At 59.5% G+C, this 25,766-nt stretch overlaps 1 protein-coding gene across 1 annotated transcript; it reads left to right on the top strand.

Moving 5' to 3' along the window:
* Positions 1–1,159: 1,159 nt before the first annotated feature.
* FAIM2 (Fas apoptotic inhibitory molecule 2) lies at positions 1,160–24,315 on the top strand (the record flags this gene model as incomplete). The annotated part of the gene is made up of 12 exons (XM_084223530.1): positions 1,160–1,174; positions 2,692–2,872; positions 6,603–6,706; positions 6,821–6,885; positions 7,499–7,552; positions 11,315–11,365; positions 12,351–12,390; positions 13,503–13,540; positions 14,549–14,636; positions 16,226–16,321; positions 21,886–21,939; positions 24,166–24,315. The coding sequence occupies 12 exons, from the start codon at positions 1,160–1,162 to the stop codon at positions 24,313–24,315; spliced, it is 936 nt and encodes a 311-aa protein (XP_084079656.1).
* Positions 24,316–25,766: the final 1,451 nt, after the last annotated feature.

Below are 25,766 nucleotides of genomic sequence, written 5' to 3' on the forward strand. Positions count from 1 at the left end.
CTGGATCCCCACATCCTCCCCATCCATGCACCCTCCCCATTCCTGACCCCAACCCTTCACCCTAATGGGTGCCCTGTCTGTCCATCCCATCCCATCCCATCCCATCCCATCCCATCCCATCCCATCCCATCCCATCCCATCCCTGCATCCCATCCCTGCATCCCATCCCTTCATCCCATCCCATCCCATCCCTGCATCCCATCCCTGCATCCCATCCCATCCCATCCCTGCATCCCATCCCTGCATCCCATCCCACTATCCCATCCCTGCATCCTCCTCATCACCCTAACCCTGTATCCTCTCCATCCCTCTCCCCATCCCCACATCCCCCCATCCCATCCCTCTCCCCATCCATCCCTCTCCCCATCCCATCCCTCTCCCCATCCCATCCCATCCCATCCCATCCCATCCCATCCCATCCCATCCCATCCCATCCCATCCCATCCCATCCCATCCCATCCCATCTCATCCCTCTCCTCATCCCATTCCTCTCCCCATCCATCCCTCTCCCCATCCCTCCCTCTCCCCATCCCATCCCTCTCCCCATCCCCATCCCTCTCCCCATCCATCCCTCTGACCATCCCATCTCTCTCCTCATCTCTCTCCCCATCCCTCTCCCCATCCATCCCTCTCCCCATCCATCCCTCTCCCCATCCATCCCCTCCCTCTCCCCATCCCTCTCCCCATCCATCCCTTTCCCCATCCCACTCCCCATCCATCCCTCTCCCCATCCCTCTCCCCATCCATCCCTCTCCCCATCCATCCCTCTCCCCATCCCTCTCCCCATCCATCCCTCTCCCCATCCCATCCCATTCCTCTCCCCATCCCTCTCCCCATCCATTCCTCTCCCCATCCCACCTCTCTCCCCATCCCTCTCCCCATCCATCCCTCTCCCCATCCATCCCTCTCCCCATCCCATCCCATCCCTCTCCCCGTCCCTCTCTCCTCTCCCGCTCCCCTGCTCCGCGGGCTGGCAGTGGTACAGCCCTGCCTGCAGCGCCCGCTGCTCGGGGACGCTGCTGGGAGCGAAGGCAGCGGCTGCGGGGGCTGCGGGGGCTGCGGGGCTGCGGCGGCCGCGTCCCGCCCCGACAGCTGCCGGGAGAAGGGCTGGAAGGGCCCCCGGCTCGGTGCCGATCGCTCGGCGGGGCAGGCAGCAGCCATGACCCAGGGGAAGGTAGGAGCGAGCCGGGGCGGGCGGGCCGAGCCCGTCCCTGTTGCATAACGGCGCGTTCGGAGGGCAAGGAGCGGCGCGGGGAAGGGATTTAGGAACGGGAGGGATTTAGGAACGGGACGATGGGGGCAAGGGGAGCCGGGTGTCCGTGCACGGCACCTGCCGTGGGGGTGGAAGGGGCTGGGGGCTGGAAGGGGCTGGGGGGCGGGTTTAGGGGTTGGGGGCGGGTTTAGGGGTGATTTTGGGATCGGAGGCCGGTTTGGGGTTTGTTTGGTGATCGGGCTGGTTTAGGGGTGATGATGCACAGCTCAGACCCCGTTGGACCGGACCTGTGGCCGTTTTATCCCCCTGTGCCCCCCACATCCCGGGTGCCAGGGGGCTCCGTGAGCTAGTTGTGCTGTCCCACCCCTGTCCCCACCTGGCAGCATCTCCTGCCCGGCCCGGGGGCTCGGGATTTGGGGGATTTTGGGGATTTTGGGGTTCTCCGGTGCTCTCAGACCGAGGAGGGGGGGTTGTGGATCCTCTGCCAGCTCATGCACCATCTCCATGGCAACGCTCTGGATGCAGCTCCATCCCTCTGGATCTCCTTGGATATCGGGGGGGCGTGGGGAGGGGGCTTGTATGAACTCGGCCCCCTAAACCCAAGGGACAGGGAAGGACAGGGAAGGACAGTCCCAGGGGGCTGCCAGGGGAGGTGGCACAGCTGGATCTGCCCGTGGCACTCATCCCAGCCTGGCCCTGCTGTGTTTTCAGGGTCCGTGGCCCCTTCACTCTGCTCTGTTAATGCCCCCCTGTTTTGGGGTTCACCGCAGCCCCCCCGAGCTGTGGGGCCGCTGCTCTGGGGCTGAGCTGGCTCCTCCGAGGGCAGCAGAGTTTATCCTGGCAGTTTATCCATCCCAGGCCCAGCGGGGAGGTTAAAGGGATCATGTTCCCAAGGAGAGGCGAGTGCTCAGGTGGCCCCAGGTTGGCTCCTTGCTGCAGTCCCGGGTCCTTGGAATGCTGGGAAGCAGCAGAGCTGAGCCTCCACACGGGCACAGAGGAGAAAATTCTGGAGGGCCAAACCAGAGCATCAGAGCATTCCTGGGAGCAGCTGACCCAAAATGGGGTAAATGGGAATGAAGAGTTCAGGATTTTTTGCCCAGGAACTGAAAGCTCTTTTTAAGGAGCAATGTAGGAAGTTTGATGAGAAGCAGAGAATTCCTTGGATGTTTTTGGTGTCACGTTGAGCCCGAGGCACCGCGGGGGCTCCGGGTCTCCCCTCAGACCTCCCTGCCTGGAACTTCTCATCCCAGTGAGCACCTCCAGGGCTTTCCCATCTCCCCTCAGCCGTGGATGCCCTTCCCAGGGGTGCAGGGATGGGCCCGTGCCCAGCCCCCAGGAATGGCTGGGGGGCTCCCAGTTCCCGGGGCTCCCAGTTCCTGACCCCTTTTCCAGAGCCTGTCCGTGCCAGCTTCTCCTCCAGGGCAGTTTTTTGGGATGCTTTTACTCAGCTCTCTCTCTCTTTGCCCCTTTCTGTGCAGCTCTCTGTGAACAACAAACCCCCCAGCTCTGAGGGGCAGGGGGACAAGAAGGACAATGCCACGGCCCCCCCGGCCCCCCCGTCCTACGAGGAGGCGACAGCGGGAGAAGGGATGAAAGCCGGGGCTTTTCCTGCCCCGCCCGCCGCCCCGCTCCACCCCAGCTGGGCTTACGTGGATCCCAGTAAGTCCGGGCTGGGGGGAGCCCTGGGAGAGGGGGCAGAGATCCCCCGGCATGGAGAGGAGAGGGGGAACCAGGATAAGAGGAGGAGCAGGGATGAGAAGGGGAGCAGGATAAGAGGAGAAGGGATAAGAGGGGGAACCAGGATAAGAGGAGGAGCAGGGATGAGAAGAGGAGCAGGGATGAGAGGGGGACCTGGATAAGAGGAGGAGCAGGGACAAGGGGGCGACCAGGGGTAAGAGGAGGAGCAGGGATGAGAGGGGAGCAGGATAAGCAGGGAAGCCAAGATAGGAGGGGAACCAGGATAAGAGGAGGAGCAGAGATGAGAAGAGGAGCAGGGACAAGAGGGGGACCAGGATCAGAGGAGGAGCAGAGATGAGAAGAGGAGCAGGGACAAGAGGGGGACCAGGATCAGAGGAGGAGCAGGAATAAGAGGAGGAGCAGAGATAAGAGGGGGAGCAGAGATAAGAGGGGGAGCAGGGATAAGAGGGGGAGCAGGGATAAGAGGAGGAGCAGGGAAGAGAAGGGGATCAGGATAAGAGGGGGAGCAGGGATAAGAGGGGGACCAAGGTTGTGGTGCCCAGTTTGGCCCAGGGTAGAGCTGCAGCCGTGAGCTGTGAGCCTCTGTCTGCACAGGAGGGTCTCTATCAATGTACAAACTCTCCATCTACACATAAAAGTCTCCATCTGCAGATAGAATTCCATATCTGTGAATAGAAGCCATTCCAGCCATCCCAGAGACCTCACCCCCTTCCAGATGAGGGAGTAAACTCCTTCCCAGTCCCTTGGTGGGAGAAATCCCCGTTCCCAGCTTGCTGCCCTGGGAGATCCCAGCTCCTGGGGCTGGAGAAAGGCCTGGAGCAGCTGCAGGGATCCCCCCACCCCCTCCTGCAGCTCCTGCTCAGCCCCAGCTCCCAGAGCAGCTGAGGTGGCACAATTTGTGTCACAAGTGGTGTCACAGCCCTGAGTGTGGCTGTTGGCAGCTGCTGGCAGAGCCAGGGAGGCTGGGACACAGCTGGGGCCAAAGGCTGGATTGTTCCAGCATCCTCGTGGCCACTCCTGGCAAACCAGCAGTTTTTCCAACACCAGAAGCTCCCTGGAGCTGGGCTCCCTGCTGGGCTGAAGCAAAGGACAAAGCCCTGGCTGTGCCCAGGGAATGGCTGCAGGCTTGGAAATGGGGCTGGTGCCTGGGAAGTGACCCTGGGGGTGGCTAAGTGCTCACTCAGCACAGTTCCAGCCAGAGAAAATGCTGGGGTTATGGGATTTAGGGACTCCTGAGCTCTTGCCCTGTTCCATCCTTTGCTGCCTGTTCCGTCCAGCTGCAGGGATGGGATGCCTGGGGAAGGGGAAGGAGTGAAAACCTCCCCTGCTGTGTCTGTGCCAGCACATTCTGATGCTTTCTCAGCCTTTCTGAGGAACAGGATAAACCCCCAGGTGCCTTTGGGCCTCATCTGGATTTTTCTGCTCTTGCAATGAATTAGGGTGGGATGGGGTGTTTGGGGTTTAGGGGGTGGGATGGGGTGTTTGGGGTTTAGGGGGTGGGATGGGGTATTTGGGGTTTAGGGGGTGGGATGGGGTATTTGGGGTTTAGGGGGTGGGATGGGATATTTTGAGGGTCCAGGTGGGAAACCCACTCTACGGGATGTCTCACACCTGACTGGGAGCACCTGGAGAGAAGGGATGTGGATTTGGGGTTGTTTCTGTGACCATGAACTCAGGACACACCGTCCTGCTGTGGCCTTGGGCGAGGGGACAGACGTGGGGACACCAGGAGGGAGGAGGATGGAACCCTCTGGATGCTGGCAGGGAGGGAGGGAGGGAAGAGGGTAAAACCCTTCCGTTCCTCTGGGGCACTGAGGTGCCAGCTGGGTGTTTAGGGGCCAATTTGGTGTTTAGGGGCCAATTTGGTGTTTAGGGGCCAGTTTGGTGTTTAGGGGCCAGTTTGGTGTTTAGGGGCTGGGGTTGCTTTGGAGCAGGAGGCCTGGAAGTGTCCCAGGGATTCTCCTGCCCCAGGTACTCTGGGACCTTTGAGGGATCCAGGAGAACATGCAGGAGGTTCAGCTCCAGTGGGGCAGGAAGGAAGGATCAAGGAATTTATTGACAGCAGAACAGCACCAGGGACTTATTTCCTGCTGGGGGCACCTATGTGAGGCGCCTGCATTTTGAACGAGCAACGGTAACCAGGAAAAAACAGGAGAAAACCAGGATCAGGATCTTGAGTTTGGCTCTCCTGGTGTCTGCTCTGAGCTTGAGAGGGTCTTTGCTCCATCTCCTGAAGGATTTGGCTGTCCCTGAGCCCAGAAGCTTTAGGAGGAGGGGAGGTGTCTGTGGACCAGGCAGGGACAGGAATGTAAAGCAGGAAAATCGCACAAAAATCCTTCTGTGGAAACCCAGCAGGGGGGACTTGAGTGACAGAGGAGGGGACACAGCAAGGGAAGCACAGAGGGTGGGTGGGACCCTTAAGCCCATCCAGTCCCAGCCCTGCCATGGCAGGGACAGCTCCCACTGTCCCAGGCTGCTCCAAGCCCCATCCCACCTGGTCTGGGTCATTTCCAGGGATGGGGAAAGGAAAACCAGCAACAGGAGCTTCTGTTCCTGTTTTGGCAAAGCAGAGATGACTTGTGCAGGGATTTGAGGATTTGGGGGAAGGTTTTTCTCACTGGTAGCATTGGAGATGTTTTCCCCTTTTTCAGGCTCGGTGCTTAACTGTTTCCTGAGTCCCTGCATGGAAATGGGGTTGAGGGATGGAGCTCAGGGAGCTGCCAGGAGCTGCTCTCAGAGCAGGGACGTTGTTGACAAAGCCACGATGCAAACACAGCTCAGGAGAGCAGCGAGGGACTCCTCTGCTCCCCTGGGAATGCTGAGTCACAGCTGCTGGGGATGCTTTAACATCCAGTGAAAGGAGAGCCAGGGATGATCCCGGCCCTCCCGTTGCTGTGGAAGGTTTGGCGTTTCCCCAGACAAGGATTCAGCCTGCTCTTGGGATGGTTTGGGGGAATGTTCCCTCTCTGCTCCCAGGAGGATCCTAAGGAGTAGCAGGAGTGGGAAGGGAGCCGAGGAACTTTGGTATTTGCTGGGAAATGTCCCAACAAAGGCAGGAATGATGAATCTGACTCCATGTTCACAGAAGGCGAATTTATTACTTAATTATACTATATTATATTAAAGAATACTATACTTTATTATAATATATAATATAAATATTCTAGAGAATAATATATTTAATATTATTTAATATTAATATTATTATATTAATATTCTTTAATATATTATATCAAAGAATACTATACTTTAATATAATATATAATATAACTATACTAAAGACTACAGAAAGGATACTTACTAAATGCTAAAAAACTAATAATCAAAACTCATGGCTCTCTCCTGGGCCCTGAGACAGCTTGGCACCAATTGGCCAAAGAGTCAAAACAACTCACACCAGAATCCAGTGAAACAATCACCTGTGGGTGAACAATCCCCCAGCACATTCCACATGAGCAAAACACAGGAGAAGCAAATGAGATGAGAGTTGTTTTCCTTTTCTCTGAAGCCTCTTGGTGCCTTTCAGCTTCCCAGGAGAAAAACCCTGGATGAGCGGATTTTTTCAGAGAATGTGAATGGCACAGGGAACCTCTGGGAGTTTGGGGCGCCTGAGCTGTGGTGGCTCCCTGGGCTGAGGTTCTGCAGCTGGGGGGATTTGGGGCTGGGAGCTGCTCCTTTGGCCTCTCTGCAGGCGCCAGCCCGAGCTACGGCGGCGGGGGGTACCCGGGGGACACGGAGCTGCTCACCACCTTCAGCTGGGACGACCGCAACGTGCGCAGGGTGTTCATCAGGAAGGTGAGCCTGGGACACGTCCCTCGCCCGCTGGGCTGGCACAGCTGGACCCCCAGCCCCTGGAGGGCCTGGCTCTGCTGGAGTCGGGGATCCATGGGTCACCCCCTCTCCCTGCAGGTTTATGCCATCCTGATGGTCCAGCTCCTGGTCACCGTTGTCATCGTGGCTTTCTTCACCTTCTGGTGGGTGCTGGGTGTGTCCTGGGCCACCTGGACTGGGCCCTGGGCGGGTTCCTGGGGTTGGGTCACACCTGGATTCTTTCTGAGTATTCCAAGAGAAAAGCTGACCTGAGGGAGCACTCAGAGGTTCCTCAGTCCTTTTGCCCCCATTCCCACCCACATCTGGGATTGGATCTTCCGTCCCGGATGATCCCCAGGGCCGCTGCCCTTGGCAGTGGCTGCTGGGTTTTCCCTGTGGGAGTTACCAGATCCCAGCTCCTTGGGCTCTCTTCCCTCCCCTGCTCATCCCCCTCTCCATCTCGGATGACCGAGCGCTCTGGGTGTGTGTGGCTCATGTTGCCTCCAGAATAAATAATGGATCAGTGCCAGCCCGAGGATTTGGGCTCCCTAATCCCATCTGGGAGCCATTCCCAGGCAGCTCCGCTGTGGAACTGGGGGACCAGCGCTACCCTTCCCACCTGGCAGCTGGAATTCCTCTCCACAGGCTCAGACTGCCGGGAGGATTCACCCAGGGCTGGGTTTTTAATGCCCTGCTAGTTCTGTTCCTGGGTTCATTGAGCAGGGAGGCTGAGGGACTGGGTTCTTCCTGCTCAGGATCTTTCCTTCTGTCTTGCAGTGAACCAGTCAAGGGCTACATCCAGACCCACTCTGCCTGGTACTGGGCTTCCTAGTGAGTATCCCTGGCTTTTCCTGTGGCCTTGTGTGCTCCAGACAGCCTGGGTGGGGCTGTGGGGGTGTGGGAAGGGTCTCCAACACTTCCCACGTGTCCTGCATGTGAGGCATCACTCCAAAGAGTGATTCTCTTGAAGCATTCCCCCTTCCCCAGGGGCAGCTGGGGAAGGTCATGGAATCATGGGGTGGGTTGGGCGGGACCCCAAAGTCCATCCAGTGCCTCCCCTGGCTGGGCAGGGACACCTCCCACCATCCCAGCTGCTCCAGCCCCAGTGTCCAGCCTGGCCTTGGGCACTGCCAGGCACCCAGGGGCAGCCCCAGCTGCTCTGGGCATCAATCCATGGGTGAGCCTGAGGTGAGCAGGTGGGGAATCTCACCTGAATGAGCAAGAGACACCTGAGAGGAGAACTCCAAACACTTCCCCAAAAATGACTCTAGAAACCAGGGTCAAAATAAACACCTGAGTATTTCCTGCAGAAACCCAGAGAAAACTGGGGAGTTTCCATGGAAACAGAAACTCCTAATGAGCCCTGGAAGGATGTCCAGGGTACCTTAGAGGGTTCATTTTGGGGGTGTCCCCTGGGAAGCTCCAGAGGCCTCCTTGCAGAGCATTCAGGAAAACACTGCAGAGCCCCATATCTGACACCTGGAAGGATGTTCAGGGCACCATGGAGGCTGAATTCTGGGATTTTCCCCTTGGAAACCAGGTGGTTCTCAGGGTTTCCATTACCTAATATCCAGTGGATATGTGGGGTGGATTTGGAGCTGTTGGGATGTTCCTGGCCACGTCTGGGTGGGGCTGTCACTCCTGGGGCTCCATCCCAGAGCCCCAGAGCTGGGATGCCATTCCTTGGTTCCCCCAGCCCGGAATGGAGCTCCCAGGTGCTGGCATCTCCTGGCTCCGTGGTTTCCTGGCTGCTGGCAGGGTCAGTGCTGCTCACTGAGTGTGAGGTGAACTCAGCTTTAATCAGTTCACACCCAAATCAGGAGATGAGACAGCAGCTTATGTAACCTGGGAGAACCATCCAAACAGCAGCAGTGGGAGCTCCGGGGCACCAGGAGGGAACCAAAGGTGCTCCAGAAAGCAGCTGGCCTTGGAGAGGCAGTGTCACCTCCCTGGGGACAGGGGGAGAAGCTTTAGCCCTGCTCAGGTCCCCACCTTGGCCTCTGGGGCCACCTCTTCCAGCTCCCTGCCCAGATGGGGTTTATTCCCTCCTGTTTCCCAGAAGGAATACCCCTGGGGCAGCTGGGGGGTTCTGTCCTGGAGGAAATTCCCCCTGGTCATTGTCCCCCTGTGTCCAGGTGAGACCCCACCTGCAGAGCTGCTCCCGCCCTGGGCTCCTGTGCAGGGAGGATGAGGAGAGAGCCCAGAGGAGGCCCCGGAGCTGCTCCAGGGCTGGAGCTCCTCTGGAGCCCGGCTGGGAGAGCCGGGGGTGCTCCCCTGACTGCAGGGAGAGCTCAGAGCCCTGCCAGGGCCTGGAGGGGCTCCAGGAGGGCTGGGGAGGGCTGGGGACAAGGATGGAGGGACAGGAGCCAGGGAATGGCTCCCAGTGCCAGAGGGAGGGATGGATGGGAGATTGGGATGGAATTCCCCCCTGTGAGGGTGGGGAAGGGCTGGGATGGATTTCGTTAGAAGCTGGGGCTGCTCCATCCGTGTAAGAGCCCCAGGCCAGTTGGACAGGACTTTGAGAAACCTGGGACAGTGGGAGGTGTCCCTGCCCACAGGAGGGGGTGGGATGGGATGGATTTTAAGGTCCCTTCCCACCCAGGCCATTCCATGACTTTAATTTTGTCTGTTTTTTCACTGCTCAGTGAGCCAAGCCCTTCCCTTCATTCCAGTGTCCCCAAATGTTTTTCTCGCTTTTTGCCTGGCTCTCCTTCCCAACCAGAGGCCTCTGTAATAAAACCTGGGAGCCCCAGGATGTTTTCCCACTGCTGAGATGGCACCTCAGTGGGAACACATCCAGAGCAGCTGGGGGATGGACGGCCCTGCTGGCTCGCTGCTCCTGACAGTCTCTTCCCAGCTGCTCAGCCGTGTCCAGGCTGGCTTTCCTGGTTTCCCAGTGGGAGAGCTGGGCCCGGGTTTATCTCTGTGCCCTGGGCCTCGTGGCCCTGGGCTCTGCCGTCACCTCCCTGCCCTGGCCGAGGGTCAGTGGCTATCGGGAGCCATCGGCACGCCCAGACCTGCTGCCCCGGGGGGAGCAGGGGAGCAGCTTCCAGAGCCTGGAAAAACACCCAGCTGTGGGCAGGAGAGCCTCCTTCAGCTCTGGGGCTGCTGTGCCTTGAGAGGCTCAAATGCTGGGAGATAAAACCTGCCAGGACCTGGGCGGGGCTGGGCAGCCACAGCACCTTGGGCTCTGCTGGGCCAAGAGGATCCTCCTGCCCTGGGCTTGTCCCTGAGCCTTTTTCTGAACGGATCCTCCTGCCCTGGGCTTGTCCCTGAGCCCTTTTCTGAACGGATCCTCCTGCCCTGGGCTTGTCCCTGAGCCCTTTTCTGAACAGATCCTCCTGCCCTGGGCTTGTCCCTGAGCCCTTTTCTGAACGGATCCTCCTGCCCTGGGCTTGTCCCTGAGCCCTTTTCTGAACGGATCCTCCTGCCCTGGGCTTGTCCCTGAGCCCTTTTCTGAACGGATCCTCCTGCCCTGGGCTTGTTCCTGAGCCCTTTTCTGAATGGATCCTCCTGCCCTGGGCTTGTTCCTGAGCCCTTTTCTGAACGGATCCTCCTGCCCTGAGCCCTTCCCCGAGCAGCTCCTCCTGCCCTGAGCCCTTCCCTGCCCTGAGCTCTTCCTCAAGCACTCCAGCAGTGGAATCCTGGAACGGGTTGGGTTGGAGGAGCCTTCAAGTCCACCCACCCAGTGCCACCCCTGCCATGGGCAGGGACACCTTCCACCGTCCCTGGTTTCTCCAATCCCTGTCCAGCTTGGCCTTGTGCATTTCCAGGAATGGAAAGCCCAAAAATTCCCATTCCTGGAGGGATGTGCCATGGGAGCAGCTCCCTCCTCCAGCCCTTCCAGCCCTGCCTGAGCCTGGTCACTTTGCCAGGTCTTGGTTTAAGAACCTCCAGGCCTGACACCACCAAGCTGGAAAGGGTTTGGAAATGAGGGGCAAAGCCTGGCATGTCCGTGTGAGAAACTCACAGAACCAAGGGAATCCTGGAATCATGAAGGTGGGAAAAGCCCCTGGAGACCATCGAGTCCGACCACCAACCCTCCCCTCACCACTGGCCACGTCCCCCAGTGCCACTTCCAAAGCTTTTGGACCCTTCCACAGATGGGATTCCACCCCTGCCTGGGCAGCCCCTCCCAGTGCCCGACCTCCCTTTCTGTGAAGGAAATTTCCTAGGAGCCAACACAAACCCAGGTCCTGCCCTGTTTTCCCTCACACATTGGGGTGCTCTGCTCCAAAGCCAGCCCTCAGCTTCTCCAGGGATGTTTTGTCCCACCCTGGGGATGGGCAAGTGCAGAGGAGGCTCCTGAGGGCAGGAAGGAGCTCAGTGAGAGGGGCCGGGGGTGGGCACCACCCCAATCCAGCCTGCTGGGTGTTTGCATTTCCAGCATCCCCATCCCAGGCTGCTTTTCCAGGCAATTCCATCCCAGGGAATTCCACCCTCCCCCAGGCTGGTTTTCCAGGGAATTCCATCCCAAGGAATTCCCCCCTGCACCACCCTCCCAGGGTGGTTTTCCAGGCAATTCCATCCCAGGGAATTCCACCCTCCCAGGCTGGTTTCCCCCCCAAACTCTCCCTCTCTCTCTCCTTGCAGCGCCGTTTTCTTCGTCACCTACCTGATCCTCGCCTGCTGCTCCGGGCCCAGGTGAGGGGATGCTTTGGGTCTGGGACAGCCTGGGGAAGGCAGCAGGAATGTTTTCCTCAAGTTTCCAGCCCTGTTGTGGGGCAGGGACGCAGCTGCTGTGTTTCCATGGGATCATGGAATGGTTTGGGTTGGAAAGGACCTTAAAGCCCATCCAGTGCCACCCCTGCCATGGGCAGGGACACCTTCCACTGCCCCAGGGTGCTCCACTGTCCTGGCCTTGGACACTTCCAGGGATCCAGGGGCAGCCACAGCTGCTCTGGAGAACCTGTTTGGGTTGCTGCAGCTCAGGAGTCCAATTGCAGCTGGGACTGCCCAGCAGAAAGTGCCCTGCAGCAGTGCTGTGAGGATGAAGGAGGAGTGATGCATCTGACTCCATGGATATCAGAAGGTTAATTAATTACTTTATTATACTGTACCATGTACAGTTCATCTGAACTGAATCTGCCAAGCACTCGCTCTGCACACAGAGCTCAGCCTGCACAGAATCCCTGTCAGTGACAGGCCTGACAGACACACACAAACTTGGCCCTGATAGCCAAGGAAACAAAACAATCTCCATACTGCAGTCTGCTTTAGCACAACACAGGCACAGCAAGTGATAAGAACGGTGTTTTCCCTTTCTCTGAGCTTCAGAGAATGTGAATCTCAGAAATCCTTGGGAAGAGTTGTGCCTTGCTTTTCTCTGTGAAAGGAAATGTGGTGACAGCGCCCCGTTTGCAGCTCTGGGTTCTGGGAATTAAACATTCCAGAGGATGCTCTTGTCAGCTCCAGAGGAGCAGGAATATCCTGGGGACCTGCCCAGGAGGACCCCAAATGCCCTGGGGCTCCCAGCAGGGTGGCTGTGCCCTGCACTGCCCTGGCACTTGTGCACAGGGCACTAATTACCAGCATGGCCATTAATTACCCTCACAATTACCCCTAATTACCCCATGGTCAGGGACTCCCTGGCACAGCCCTGGCTGACTGACCCCTGTTTCCTATGCAGGAGATACTTCCCATGGAATCTGATCCTGCTCAGCATCTTTGTGAGTAGCACATCTGGCCAACATCTGCCCTGGGGTCAGAGTGGCTCCCAGGACAAGGCTGGAATTCCTGGGGAAAAGTGGGAATTTCATCCCCTTATTGTCCTGGGCTTGGGCTGAGGAGCTGTGGTTACACTGGGGTGGGAGAAGCTGGGAAAAAAGGGACCCTCTGTTTGTAAAAAAATGCAAAAAATAATCTGTGGAGTCTGGTGGGAGCTGGGATTGGGGCTGGGAGGAGAACTGGGATGGGAACTGGGAGGAGAACTGGGATGGGAACTGGGATGGGAACTGGGAGGAGAACTGGGATGGGAGCTGGGATGGGAACTGGGATGGGAACTGGGAGGAGAACTGGGATGGGAACTGGAATGGGAACAGGGACGGGAGCTGGGATGTGTGATAGGAGCAGCGGTGGGAGCAGGGATGGCAGCTGGGATTGGAGCTGGGAGGAGAACTGGGATGGGAACTGGGATGGGAACTGGGATGGGAACAGGGATGGGAGCTGGGATGGGAACTGGGATGGGAGCTGGGATGGGAACTGGGAGGAGAACTGGGGTGGGAGCTGGGAGGAGAACTGGGGTGGGAGCTGGGATTGGAGCTGGGAGGAGAACTGGGGTGGGAGCTGGGAGAGGAACTGGGATGGGAACTGGGAGGAGAACTGGGATGGGAGCTGGGAGCTGGGATGGGAGCAGGGATGGGAGCAGGGGTGGGAGCTGGGATGGGAGCTGGGGTGGGAGCAGGGGTGGGAGCTGGGGTGGGAGCAGGGGTGGGAGCAGGGATGGGAGCTGGGGTGGGAGCTGGGATGGGAGCTGGGGTGGGAGCAGGGGTGGGAGCAGGGATGGGAGCTGGGATGGGAGCTGGGGTAGGAGCTGGGATGGGAGCTGGGATGGGAGCTGGCTCCTGTGTGGGAGGGATGCAGGAGCAGGGGCTGCTCCTGGGCCATTTGCCCTCCCTCTGCCCTCTCCTGTGCCCATTAGTCACTGGAGGGTTCCAAATGCTGCCCAAGCTCCTTCCCCTGAGTCTGAGAGGCTCCCCTGCCCTTTTCTCTGGGACTGAGGGATTTCCTGTGGTTCTGCTCCGGGGCAGGAGGGCACTAACCAGGCTGTGTTTTCCCCCAGACCCTGTCCATGGCCTATCTCACTGCCATGCTCTCCAGGTGGGTTGGGCACTGCCCTCTGTCCTGTCTCTTCCTGAAAACATTCCCTGTTCCTGAGGTACCTGGGCTACCTGGGGCTCCCAGCAGCTGCACAAAGCTGGAGCTGCCCTCTGAAAACTTTCCAAGGAAGTTTTCCAAGGCCTGTCCCTGTCCCAAGGGGGGCAGCACTGGGGGATTCCACATCCCAAATCCTGCAGGAGAGCCCTGGAGGGCCAGGACAGGGCAGCACCTGGAGGGGCTGCAGGTGACCACTCAGTGATGCCACACTTCTCACTGGGCAGGTCCCAGGCAGTCAGGGCTGCAGTGAGCCAAGGAATTTTTCCCAGTGGTTTCAGGAATTTCAGCCTGTTCCCTTCTGCTCATTTGCACCAGGCAATCTGCTCCTGGCTCACGTGGGAGCCATGATCCAGGCTGGGTGATGGATGGATTGGGACAAAGAAATCTGCAGCCTCAGCAGCTCCAGGGGGAAAACTCCAGTGGCTCCACACAAACACCCCCAGGGAGAGCAGGACTGGCTTTTCCAAGGGCTGAGCCTGGCACTGCAGTTAAATCCTGATCCAGCCTGGAAACCATTCCAGGCCGAGTCTGCAGCCCCTGTCCCTGCTCCAACCCCTCCTTCCTGCCCTTTCCCAAAAGCCAGACTGGGCAGGAGCCCGGGGCTGCTCCTTTGGCTTCCCCTCATGTGCTGTGACTTTTGTCATCCTGGTTTTGTTACCTCCCAGGCAGGACCTTCCCCTTTCCCTGGGCAGTGGGATTGGTGGACTTGGGGCTGCTCCAAAGCTCTGGGAGGCCCAGCTGGACCCTCCTGCCTTCCCTCCATCCTTCAAAACAGCAGGGAAACCCATCCAGCCTTTTCCCTATCCTTCCTTTTCTACCATTGGTGTGGAATATTGATCATTCCAGTGCTGTTTGTGCCTGTAGGACTCCTTGCCCAGCTCCTGCCTGTCCGAATCCCCTTCCCCATCCCTGTGGGAATTATCCCAGCCTGGTTTTCTGGTCATTTTGCAGCTACTACAACACCAAGTCGGTGCTGCTGTGCCTCGGGATCACGGCCCTGGTCTGTCTGTCTGTCACCATCTTCAGCTTCCAGAGCAAGGTGGGGACCTCCCTCGGGGAGGGGACGCCTGGGGCAGGACAGGGGGGAGCTGGGGGCATCTGGAGGGCTCTGGAAACAGGGCCAGCCCCAGGGATGTGGGGATGTCATGAGGAGGGGGGGGTGGATCAGGACATGTGAGAGGGAGGGACCCGGCTGGGATGGAAGTGGGGCTGGAAGGAGGTGATATATGGGAATAAAATGAGATTTTTTTGTGGATCGGGGTGGGGGGGTAGAAGATGATATATAGGAATAAAATTAAATTTTTTTGTGGACTAGGGGCTAGAAGATGGTGATAAATGGGAATAAAACAAGGGTTTTTTTGTGGATTGGGCTGGGGGCTGGAAGATGCTGATATATATATATATATCATAAATTAAATGAGATTTTTTTGTGGATTGGGGTGAGGGCTAGATGATGCTGATATATGGGAATAAAATGAGATTTTTTTTGTGGACTAGGGGCTAGAAGATGGTGATAAATGGGAATAAAATGAGGGTTTTTTGAGGATTGGGGTGAGGGCTAGATGATGCTGATACATGGGAATAAAATGAGATTTTTTGCAGATTGGGGTAGGGGTTAGAAGATGCTGATTTATGGGACTAAAATGGGATTTTTTGGGGATTGGGGTGTGCCACAGGTGCACATGGGACTGGAAGTTGCTGATGTGTGGGAATAATCTGGGATTTTTGGAGGGTTGGGATGTGACAGATGTCAGAGGGGCTGGAAGAGGCTGCGTGGTGCAAACTGGGACTTTGGGAGGGTTGGGCTGTGGGATCCAGGAGGACACTGGTGTGTGATGGGTTGGGATTCCTGGTGCCTGGTGGGAGCAGAGCCCTTCCCTGTGGCCCTGAGGGGATTTGGGGGCGCTGGCTCGGGGCCAGGGGTGCGGGCTGGGAGGGAGAGGCAGAACCAGCCCCGGGTGGGTCCTGGGGGGACTCGGGAGCTGCAGCAGCGCCAAGCCCAGCACTAAACCACGTCCCTGAAGTACCAAGGCCTTGCAGGGTGCTGGGTTCTGTCAGCCCCACTTTTGGAGAAATCCAGCAAAGTTTGCCAATTTCTCAGCAATTTGGCACCATATTATTGGCAGGGGAAAGTGTCCAAAAACGGAGGCATTTTCCATGGGAAAGAGAACTCATTGCCCAGGGTCTGGGTATCAGATGAAAGGTGGCGTTTGGGGCTCTAAGGACTTGCAGGGTCCTCGTTGCAGGCAGCTTTGATTTTGGAGAAATCCAGCAAAGTTTGCCAATTTCCAGCTGCACACCGCACGGTCGGCCAGGCTGTGTCCGGTAACGGAGGCATTTTCCATGGGAATGAGAACTCATTTTCCCAGGGTCTGGGTATCAGCTCAGAGGTGCCTTTAGGGCTCTAAGGACTTGCAGGGTCCTCGTTGCTGGCAGTTTTGTTTTGGAGAAATCCAGCAAGGTTTGCCAGTTTCTGTCCTGGCCCCGCACGGTGTGCCGCCGCCGTTGGGGGCTGTTTCCAGGAAGGAGCAGTGCTCTCCCAGCCAGGGAATCAGCTCAGGGGGGGCACCTGGGGCTCCCCCCGTGCAGCCCCTGCTACAGACACTCCTCCCTCCCTCCCCTCTGCAGTTCGACTTCACCTCGTACCAGGGCGTTCTCTTCGTGCTGCTCATGGTGCTGTTCCTGGGGGGGCTGGTCCTGGCCGTCATCCTGCCCTACCAATACGTGAGTGACAGCGGGGCCAAACTGGGCCAAACTGGGCCAAACTGGGCGTGCTGGGAGGGGGGGGGGGCAGCTCCCTGAAAATGGGTGAGAGCCCCCATGGAGGGATGGGAGAGCAGGGTCATTCCCTGGGATGGACCATGGGATACGAGGATGGAGCTGGCCCAGGGCTGAGGACGTTTCCTGCTGTTCCTGGTGGTGGAATCATGGAATGATTTTGGTCAGGAAAATGACCAAAAAACCTCAAAGCCCATCCCATCCCATCCCATCCCATCCCATCCCATCCCATCCCATCCCATCCCATCCCAGCCCAGCCCAGCCCAGCCCATCCCAGCCCTGCCCTGGCAGGGACACCTCCCTCTGTCCCAGGCTGCTCCAGCCTGGCCTTGGGCACTGCCAGGGATCCAGGGGCAGCCCCAGCTGCTCTGGGAAATCCATCCCAGCCCCTCCCCACCCTCACAGGGAGGAATTCCATCCCAATCTCCCATCCATCCCTCCCTCTGGCACTGGGAGCCATTCCCTGTTCCTGTCCCTCCATCCTTGTCCCCAGTCCCTCTCCAGCTCTCCTGGAGCCCCTCCAGGTCCTGGCAGGGCTCTGAGCTCTCCCTGGAGCCTTCTCCTCTCCAGGTGAGCACCCCCAGCTCCCCAGCCTGGCTCCAGCCCTGCAGCAGCTCCATGGTCCCTTTGGACTCACTCCAACACTTCCACGCTCCCCCCCGTGCTGAGACCCCCTGGTGCCAGGGGGGTCTCACCTGTGCACAGCTGCCTCAGTTTCCCCTCAGTTAAACCAGGGAAACGAGCACATTAAACCCTGTCCCAAGCCCAGGGCAGGATTTGGACTCAGGACTAACACCCAGCACCTGCAGAGCTCAAATCGTGAGGCCACCATGGCTCAGCAGTGACCCTGAGGTGTGAGTGACCCTCAGGAGCCAAGCCCAAGGGACAGTGACCCCTGTGTGTCCTGAAGGACAGTGACCCCTGTGTGTCCCCAATGGGATAGTGACCCCTGTGTGTCCCCAAGGGTCACTGACCCCTGTGTGTCCCCAAGGGACAGTGACCCCTGTGTGTCCCCAAGGCTCAGTGACCCCTGTGTGTCCCTGAAGGACAGTGACCCCTGTGTGTCCCCCAGGGGACAGTGACCCCTGTGTGTCCCCAAGGGACAGTGACCCCTGTGTGTCCCTGAGGGACAGTGACCCCTGTGTGTCCCCAAGGGGACAGTGACCCCTGTGTGTCCCTGGGGGACAGTGACCCCTGTGTGTCCCCGAGGGACAGTGACCCCTGTGTGTCCCTGGGGGACAGTGACCCCTGTGTGTCCCTGAGGGACAGTGACCCCTGTGTGTCCCCGAGGGACAGTGACCCCTGTGTGTCCCTGGGGGACAGTGACCCCTGTGTGTCCCCAAGGGACAGTGACCCCTGTGTGTCCCTGAGGGACAGTGACCCCTCTGTGTGTCCCCAAGGGGACAGTGACTCCTGTGTGTCCCCAAGGCTCAGTGACCCCTGTGTGTCCCCAAGGGTCAGTGACCCCTGTGTGTCCCCGAGGCACAGTGACCCCTGTGTGTCCCCAAGGGACAGTGACCCCTGTGTGTCCCTGAGGGACAGTGACCCCTCTGTGTGTCCCCAAGGGTCAGTGACCCCTGTGTGTCCCCAAGGGACAGTGCCCCCTCTGTGTCCCTGAGAGGACACTGACCCCTGTGTGTCCCTGGGGGACAGTGACCCCTGTGTGTCCCCAAGGGTCAGTGACCCCTGTGTGTCCCCAATGAGACAGTGACCCCTGTGTGTCCCCGAGGGACAGTGACCCCTGTGTGTCCCTGAGGGACAGTGACCCCTGTGTGTCCCTGACAGACAGTGACCCCTGTGTGTCCCCAAGGGGACAGTGACCCCTGTGTGTCCCTGACAGACAGTGACCCCTGTGTGTTCCTGAGGGACAGTGACCCCTGTGTGTCCCCAAGGGGACAGTGACCCCTGTGTGTCCCTGAGGGACAGTGACCCCTGTGTGTCCCCAAAGGTCACTGACCCCTGTGTGTCCCCAAGGGTCAATGACCCCTGTGTGTCCCTGACAGACAGTGACCCCTGTGTGTCCCCAAGGGGACAGTGACCCCTGTGTGTCCCTGAGGGACAGTGACCCCTCTTTGTCCCCAAGGGTCAGTGACCCCTGTGTGTCCCAAGGGGACAGTGACCCCTGTGTGTCCCCAAGGGACAGTGACCCCTGTGTGTCCCTGAGGGACAGTGACCCCTCTTTGTCCCCAAGGGTCAGTGACCCCTGTGTGTCCCAAGGGGACAGTGACCCCTGTGTGTCCCCAAAGGTCACTGACCCCTGTGTGTCCCTGGGGGACAGTGACCCCTGTGTGTCCCCAAGGGGACAGTGACCCCTGTGTGTCCCAGGGGGACAGTGACCCCTGTGTGCGCCCAAGGGTCACTGACCCCTGTGTGTCCCCAAGCCCTGCCCTCCCCTCACACGGCTCCAGCCCTTCCTTTGGCCTCTGCAGCCGCTCCTGGCCCCAGCTGTGCCCAGGGCAATCCTGGAGCAGCTTCCAGCCGGCCCGGAGCGGGGCTGGGCAGCATCCAGGGGTTTCTCATCCTGGCAGGTGCCACCCCAGAGGGTCTGGCACCCCTGGACATGGATGAGGGAATGGGGGTGGGGCCAGGCAGGTGCCATAAATCACCTGGGAGGCTCCTGGGACCCCAATCCCTCCCCATCCCAGCCAGCTCCTCTGCCCTGAGCCATTCCCCACGGGAGACCTCCAGGAGATTCCCACTGGTCCCAGCCCTGGAGCTGGTGCTGGACAAACCCGGCCTGGGCATTCCAAGGGTTGGATTTTGGCTGTCTGGGATTTTGCTTCTCCCCTTCCCAGTGGGAACGTGAGGCTGGAGCAGCTGGCAGTGCCAAAGCACAGCCATGGAACTGGAGAGACCTGGGAATAAAATGGAGAGACAGTGAGATAAAAACCCCAGGGTGGGAATGAGCCCCAGAGGCTGGGACAGCCCTGGCTCCACTGAGCCCAGCTCAGGTTGGACCAGAACCTTCTCCTGGTTCCTCTGGGCCACAGCAGGGGCTGAACTTTGCTCCCAGTCCCAGTGAAATTTTCCCTGTGACTCCCTCTGATGAATATATTTAAATTGTGCTTGTTAATTAGAATCATGGAGTGTCCTAAGGGGGAAGGGACACACCAGGGTCATCCAGTCCAGCTCCTGGCCCAGGACATCCCAACAATCCCACCTTGAGCCTGGGCCCTGTCCAAGTGCTCCTGGAGCTCTGGCAGCCCTGGGGAGCTGTTCCAGTGGAGGAAGAACCTTTTCCCAACATTGAACCCAAACCTCCCCTGACACAGATCCAGCTGTTTCCTCAGGCAAATTAAACTGGCTCCAGCTCCTGGAATATTTGGTGTTTCTTCCAGTGGGATCAGCTGTGTTTGGGTAAATAAATCCATTCTGGGGTGCTCCTGAGTGTTCCCATCATGCTGGGACTGGGACGTGTGGCTTCCCCACCCCTGGAAGAGCCCCAGGCCAAGTTGGACAGGGCTTGGAGCAGCTTGGGAGGGTGGGAGGGGGTGGGATGCGATGGGCTGTGAGGTCCCTTCCCACCCAAACCAAATCCTGGATCCCGTGATTCCCGCAGGACAGGGCTGGGGCCGAGGGCTGTTGGCAGTGAGGAGCAGCTGATGGAGGAGCTCAGGAGCTCAATGGACACAGGGCTCAGGGAGGGAGGGAGGGTCCGTGCCCCGTGCCCCGTGCCCCGTGCTCCGTGCTGTGCCACACAGACATGGCCAGGGAGCTGCGCCAGCTGCGGGGCTGCCAACCCGCGGGGCTCCGGGGCCTCTGCGGCCGAGCCTGCGGAGGGAAATCCTGCACGGCCCGTTCGGCGCGGCTCTGACCGCTGTGTCTGTGTGTCCCTGTCCGTGTGTCCCTGTCCGTGTGTGCCTGTCCGTGTGTCCCTGTCTGTGTGTGCCTGTCCGTGTGTCCCTGTCCGTGTGTCCCTGTCCGTGTGTCCCTGTCCCTGTCCGTGTGTCCCTGTCCGTGTGTCCCTGTCCGTGTGTCCCTGTCCGTGTGTGCCTGTCTGTGTCCGTCTGTCCCTGTCCGTGTGTCCCTGTCCGTGTGTCCCTGTCTGTGTGTGCCTGTCCGTGTGTCCCTGTGTCCGTGTGTCCCTGTCCGTGTGTCCCTGTCTGTGTGTCCGTGTGTCCCTGTCCGTGTGTCCGTGTGTCCCTGTCCGTGTGTGCCTGTCCGTGTGTCCCTGTCCGTGTCTCCCTGTCCGCATGTCCCTGTCCGTGTGTCCCTGTCCGTGTGTGCCTGTCCGTGTGTCCCTGTCCGTGTCCGTGTGTCCCTGTCTGTGTGTCCCTGTCTGTGTCCGTGTGTCCCTGTCCGTGTGTCCCTGTCCGTGTGTGCCTGTCCGTGTGTCCCTGTCTGTGTCCGTGTGTCCCTGTCTGTGTGTCCCTGTCTGTGTCCGTGTGTCCCTGTCCGCATGTCCCTGTCCGTGTGTCCTTGTCTGTGTCCGTGTCTCCCTGTCCGCATGTCCCTGTCCGCGTGTCCCTGTCCGTGTGTGCCTGTCCGTGTGTCCCTGTCTGTGTCCGTGTGTCCCTGTCCGCATGTCCCTGTCCGTGTGTCCCTGTCTGTGTGTCCCTGTCTGTGTCCGTGTCTCCCTGTCCGCATGTCCCTGTCCGTGTGTCCCTGTCCGTGTGTCCCTGTCCGTGTCTGTGTGTCCGTGTCTGTGTCTGTGTGTCCCTGTCTGTGTGTCCCTGTCTGTGTGTCCCTGTCTGTGTCCGTGTGTCCCTGTCTGTGTCCGTGTGTCCTTGTCTGTGTCCGTGTGTCCCTGTCCGTGTGTCCCTGTGTGTCCCTGTCTGTGTGTCCCTATCTGTGTCTGTGTGTCCCTGTCTGTGTCTGTGTGTCCCTGTCTGTGTGTCCCTATCTGTGTCTGTGTGTCCCTGGTCGTGTGTCCCTGTCTGTGTGTCCTTGTCTGTGTGTCCCTATCTGTGTCTGTGTGTCCCTGTCTGTGTGTCCCTGTCCGTGTGTCCCTGTGTGTGTCCCTGTGTCCGTGTGTCCATATCCGTGTGTCCCTATCTATGTCTGTGTGTCCCTGTCTGTCTATGTGTCCGTGTGTCCCTGTCTGTGTCCATGTGTCCGTGTGTCCATATCCATGTCTGTGTCCATGTGTCCGTGTGTCTGTGTCTGTGTGTCCGTGTCCATGTTTCCCTGTCTATGTCCATGTGTCCCTGTCTCTGTCCATTTGTCCCTGTCCATGTGTCCATGTCCATGTCATTGTCTCTGTCCCTGTGTCCATGTCTGTGTCTGTGTCCATGTCTATGTCCGTGTGTCCCTGTGTCCCTGTCCTTGTGTCCATGTCCCTGTCCCTATGTCCATGTGTCCGTGTGTCCGTGTGTCCGTGTGTCTGTGTGTCTGTGTCCCTGTCTGTGTGTCCGTGTGTCCGTGTGTCCGTGTGTCCATGTGTCCGTGTCCCTGTCTGTGTGTCCCTGTCCGTGTGTCCGTGTCCCTGTCCGTGTGTCCGTGTGTCCGTGTGTCCGTGTGTCCATGTCCCTGTCTGTGTGTCCCTGTGTCCATGTGTCCGTGTCCTGCAGGTCCCATGGCTCCACGCGATCTACGCTCTGCTCGGGGCTGGGATCTTCACCATGGTGAGTGTCTGTCTGCTCCTGGGGCCGGCAGGGAAAACAGCGGGGAAAGGAGCGGGAGCCGGGCGGGGGCAGGGAGGTAGCCGGGAGAGGGATGGAGCCGGGGCAGGGATGGAACCGGGAGAGGGATGGAGCCGGGGCAGGGATTGGAGCCGGGGCAGGGATGGAGCCGGGGAAGGGATGGAGCCGGAGCAGGGATGGAGCCGGAGCAGGGATGGAGCCGGGGCAGGGATTGGAGCCGGGGCAGGGATGGAGCTGGGGAAGGGATGGAGCTAGAGCAGGGAGCCGGGGCAGGGATGGAGCTGGGACAGGGATGGAGCCGGGGCAGGGATTGGAGCCGGGGCAGGGATGGAGCTGGGGAAGGGATGGAGCCGGGGCAGGGATGGAGCCGGGGCAGGGATGGAGCCGGGGCAGGGATGGAGCTAGAGCAGGGAGCCGGGGCAGGGATGGAGCTGGGACAGGGATGGAGCCGGGGCAGGGATTGGAGCCGGGGCAGGGATTGGAGCCGGGGCAGGGATGGAGCCGGGGCAGGGATTGGAGCCGGGGCAGGGATGGAGCCGGGGCAGGGATTGGAGCCGGGGCAGGGATGGAGCCGGGGCAGGGATGGAACCGGGGCAGGGATGGAACCGGGGCAGGGATGGAGCCGGGGCAGGAATTAGAACCGGGGCAGGGATTGGAGCCTCACAGGGAGCCGGGGCAGGGATTGGAGCCGGGGCAGGGATGGAGCCGGGGCAGGGATTGGAGCCGGGGCAGGGATGGAGCTGGGGCAGGGATTGGAGCCGGGGCAGGGATGGAGCTGGGGCAGGGATTGGAGCCGGGGCAGGGATGGAGCTGGGGCAGGGATTGGAGCCTCGCAGAGAGCCGGGGCAGGGATTGGAGCCGGGGCCGGAATTAGAGCCGGGGCAGGGATGGAGCCGGGGCAGGGATTGCAGAGCTCGGGGCGGCCCCGGAGCAGCGATCCCGGCGGGAGATGCCGCAGACGTGCTGGTGCTGGTGCCGGTGCCGGTGCCGGCGCAGGGCATGGTGTGCGTGCCGAGCTGTGCGGGGTGAGCAGTCCTGGCTGGATTGTTCTGCAGGGATCGTGGGGACAGCCAGAGGTGCCTCTGGAGTGGAGCAGGCAGAGCTGAGCTCGGCAGAGCTCCGGGGGCGAGGGGATCCAGGGATGAGGCTGCACGGTCGAGTCGGGGCTGGCCGGGTGAGAGCGAGCCAAGGTTTGGGATGAGTTTGGCTCACAGAGGTGCAGAAAACCCGGGAAGGCTGAGATTAGGGATTAAGAGGCATTAGGAAGGTTTACAAAGGCGGGAAAAGCCCCGGAGCTGGGCAGCTCCTCCAAGGGAAGGCTTGGGGTGCTCCCGGGGTCCGTCCCCAGAGCCCCTTCCCGAGCGAGTCGCGGTGCCTGTGCTGGGATCCAGCGGGGGATCGGGTACCTGGGGAGGTGCCCGGTGCTCCCGGGGCCGGGGCTCAGCCCGGGGCTGCCCTGGCTCCGAGGCGGTGCCCATTGGGCATGTTGGGAATGGGAGCAGTTGAGCAATTGCCTTTATCACCCATAAAAGTCACTCCAAGGGAGCACGGGGAGCTCGGCGCTGATTCATGACTCAGGATCCCTCTGTAAAATACAAGGAGGCTTCAACATCTGATAATTACCCCATAAACATCAGTCAGAGCCTCGGCCTGGCCCTGCCAGGGCAGCTCAGCTGGGATTTGTTCTGGGGGGATAAAAGAGCATCTCTGGAGGATGGTGCAACCCTGGAGAGCTTTGGAGCCGTGAGGGACGTTAGGATGGCAGAAGGAGGAAAGGGAGGGAGGAGAAAATGGTGGATTTCAGTCACACCTGGGATTTCTGGCGGTGCTGCTCCGTATCCTGTTGGGGTCAGGCCACCCTGTGACCACCTCGTTCCCTGGCAGGTGTTTGTGACCCGAGGGAAGTGTGGGAATAACAGGTAATGGGCTCTGGGAGAGGAGGAGGAGGGATGGTGGCTCTAGAGATGGAGGAAGCCTGAGGGAAGAGGGCCTGGAGTGGGAGCTGCACTCAGGGTTTGGTTGTCAGGAGGGGAATGAGGAAGGGGGAAAGTTGCAGCTCGTTCAGTGCCTTGTGCCTCTTAAATTGTGGCTACAGCCCATAAAAAGGGGCTGCACCCCGATCCAGGGGACTCCTGTCATTGTAGCCCTTATTGCCTCCCGGGCCAAACCTCCCTGTCACTGTCCTGGGCTTTCCTCTCTTCCCTCCAGTTCCTGGCCCTGGACACGCAGATGCTGATGGGGAACCGCCGGTACTCGCTGAGCCCCGAGGAATACATCTTTGGAGCCCTCAACATCTACCTGGACATCATCTACATCTTCTCCTTCTTCCTGCAGTTCTTTGGCTCCAGCCAGGAGTGAGGGCAGGGGCAGGATGCTCCCTGTGCTGGCAAATGTGAGGGGTTAAATTGAAAAGCAGAGGTGAAAGGGTTCAAACCCGCCAGCCTGACCCAATCCCTCCCTTTCTGGTCCACCTGAGGAGCCCCAGGCCCCTCCTGCAGCTTTGTACATTTGCTGCCAGGCCTTTGTGACCCAGAGAGCAAAGCAGGGCTTCAGTGTCGTGTCCCTTCTGCTCCCCCCAGTCCCGCCCAGCCCAAACCAGTCCAGAGGCTGGGGCAGAGACGGGACCTTCCTGGCCCCAGGGGCTGCTGGAGGTGCCTCTGAGCGCTGCCCATCATGGGCTGAAATGCTGTGACAAACAGCAGAGAGGGCAGCAGGGCAGGGAGTTTGGTTAGATCCCGGCAGGAAAAGCAGCTGAGCCGAGGGAAAAGCCTTGGGGAATCCTGGCATTGCCCTGTTTCCCACAATCCACTGGAGCCTGGTGCCCTCTGTGCTATTCCTGGTGACTCCTGCTGTTGGAGAGGTGGAGTGTGGGATCACGTAGCTGGATTTCAGTGCTCCAGGCACAGGGAACCTGTTTGTTCAGGACGTGCAGCTCTCTGAGGTCATCCCTGGTGCCACTGCAGGAAAAATTCCCCTGGATCCCTTGCATCCAACTGAGTGTCCCTTCCCTTCCCTTCCCTTCCCTTCCCTTCCCTTCCCTTCCCTTCCCTTCCCTTCCCTTCCCTTCCCTTCCCTTCCCTTCCCTTCCCTTCCCTTCCCTTCCCTTCCCTTCCCTTCCCTTCCCTTCCCTTCCCTTCCCTTCCCTTCCCTTCCCTTCCCTTCCCTTCCCTTCCCTTCCCTTCCCTTCCCTTCCCTTCCCTTCCCTTCCCTTCCCTTCCCTTCCCTTCCCTTCCCTTCCCTTCCCTTCCCTTCCCTTCCCTTCCCTTCCCTTCCCTTCCCTTCCCTTCCCTTCCCTTCCCTTCCCTTCCCTTCCCTTCCCTTCCCTTCCCTTCCCTGGCCCATGGGTCCCACCCAGGGCAGTGTGCTGGTTCTTTTTGGAGTGTGGCTCCTCACAGGGGGCGTTGGGATCCCAGGGAAGGAATATTTCAGGAAAAGGCAGGGGAGAGCTGGAGCAGGCTGAGTTTCCAAGCTAGGAAATGCCATTCCACGTGGGAAATGGGCTGGGATCCTGTGGCCCACGCTGAGGCTCTGACACCCTCACAGAACTGTCCTGGTTGCTCCAAATTAGGATTCCTAAGGGTTTTTTTCCAGGGTCTGAGGCCGTTGGAGCAGCAATGTTCCCTCTCCCTGGCCCTTCTCCATTTCTCCTCTCCCAAGGGGAATGTCAGCGCGGGCTCTGGATGTGCTCAGGTAACTTTCCACCGTGGCCCCGCTCACATTCCCTGTTTGGGGCTCAGCTGGCTGATCTGGGGCTGTAAAGCTCCCCAGGGAGATAAGGGCCCTTTTGCTCTCATTCCAAGAGTGATCCC

The sequence above is a fragment of the Fringilla coelebs genome, assembly GCF_963513975.1.
Source record: "Fringilla coelebs genome assembly, chromosome: 30".
In the NCBI taxonomy this organism is placed as follows: domain Eukaryota; kingdom Metazoa; phylum Chordata; class Aves; order Passeriformes; family Fringillidae; genus Fringilla; species Fringilla coelebs.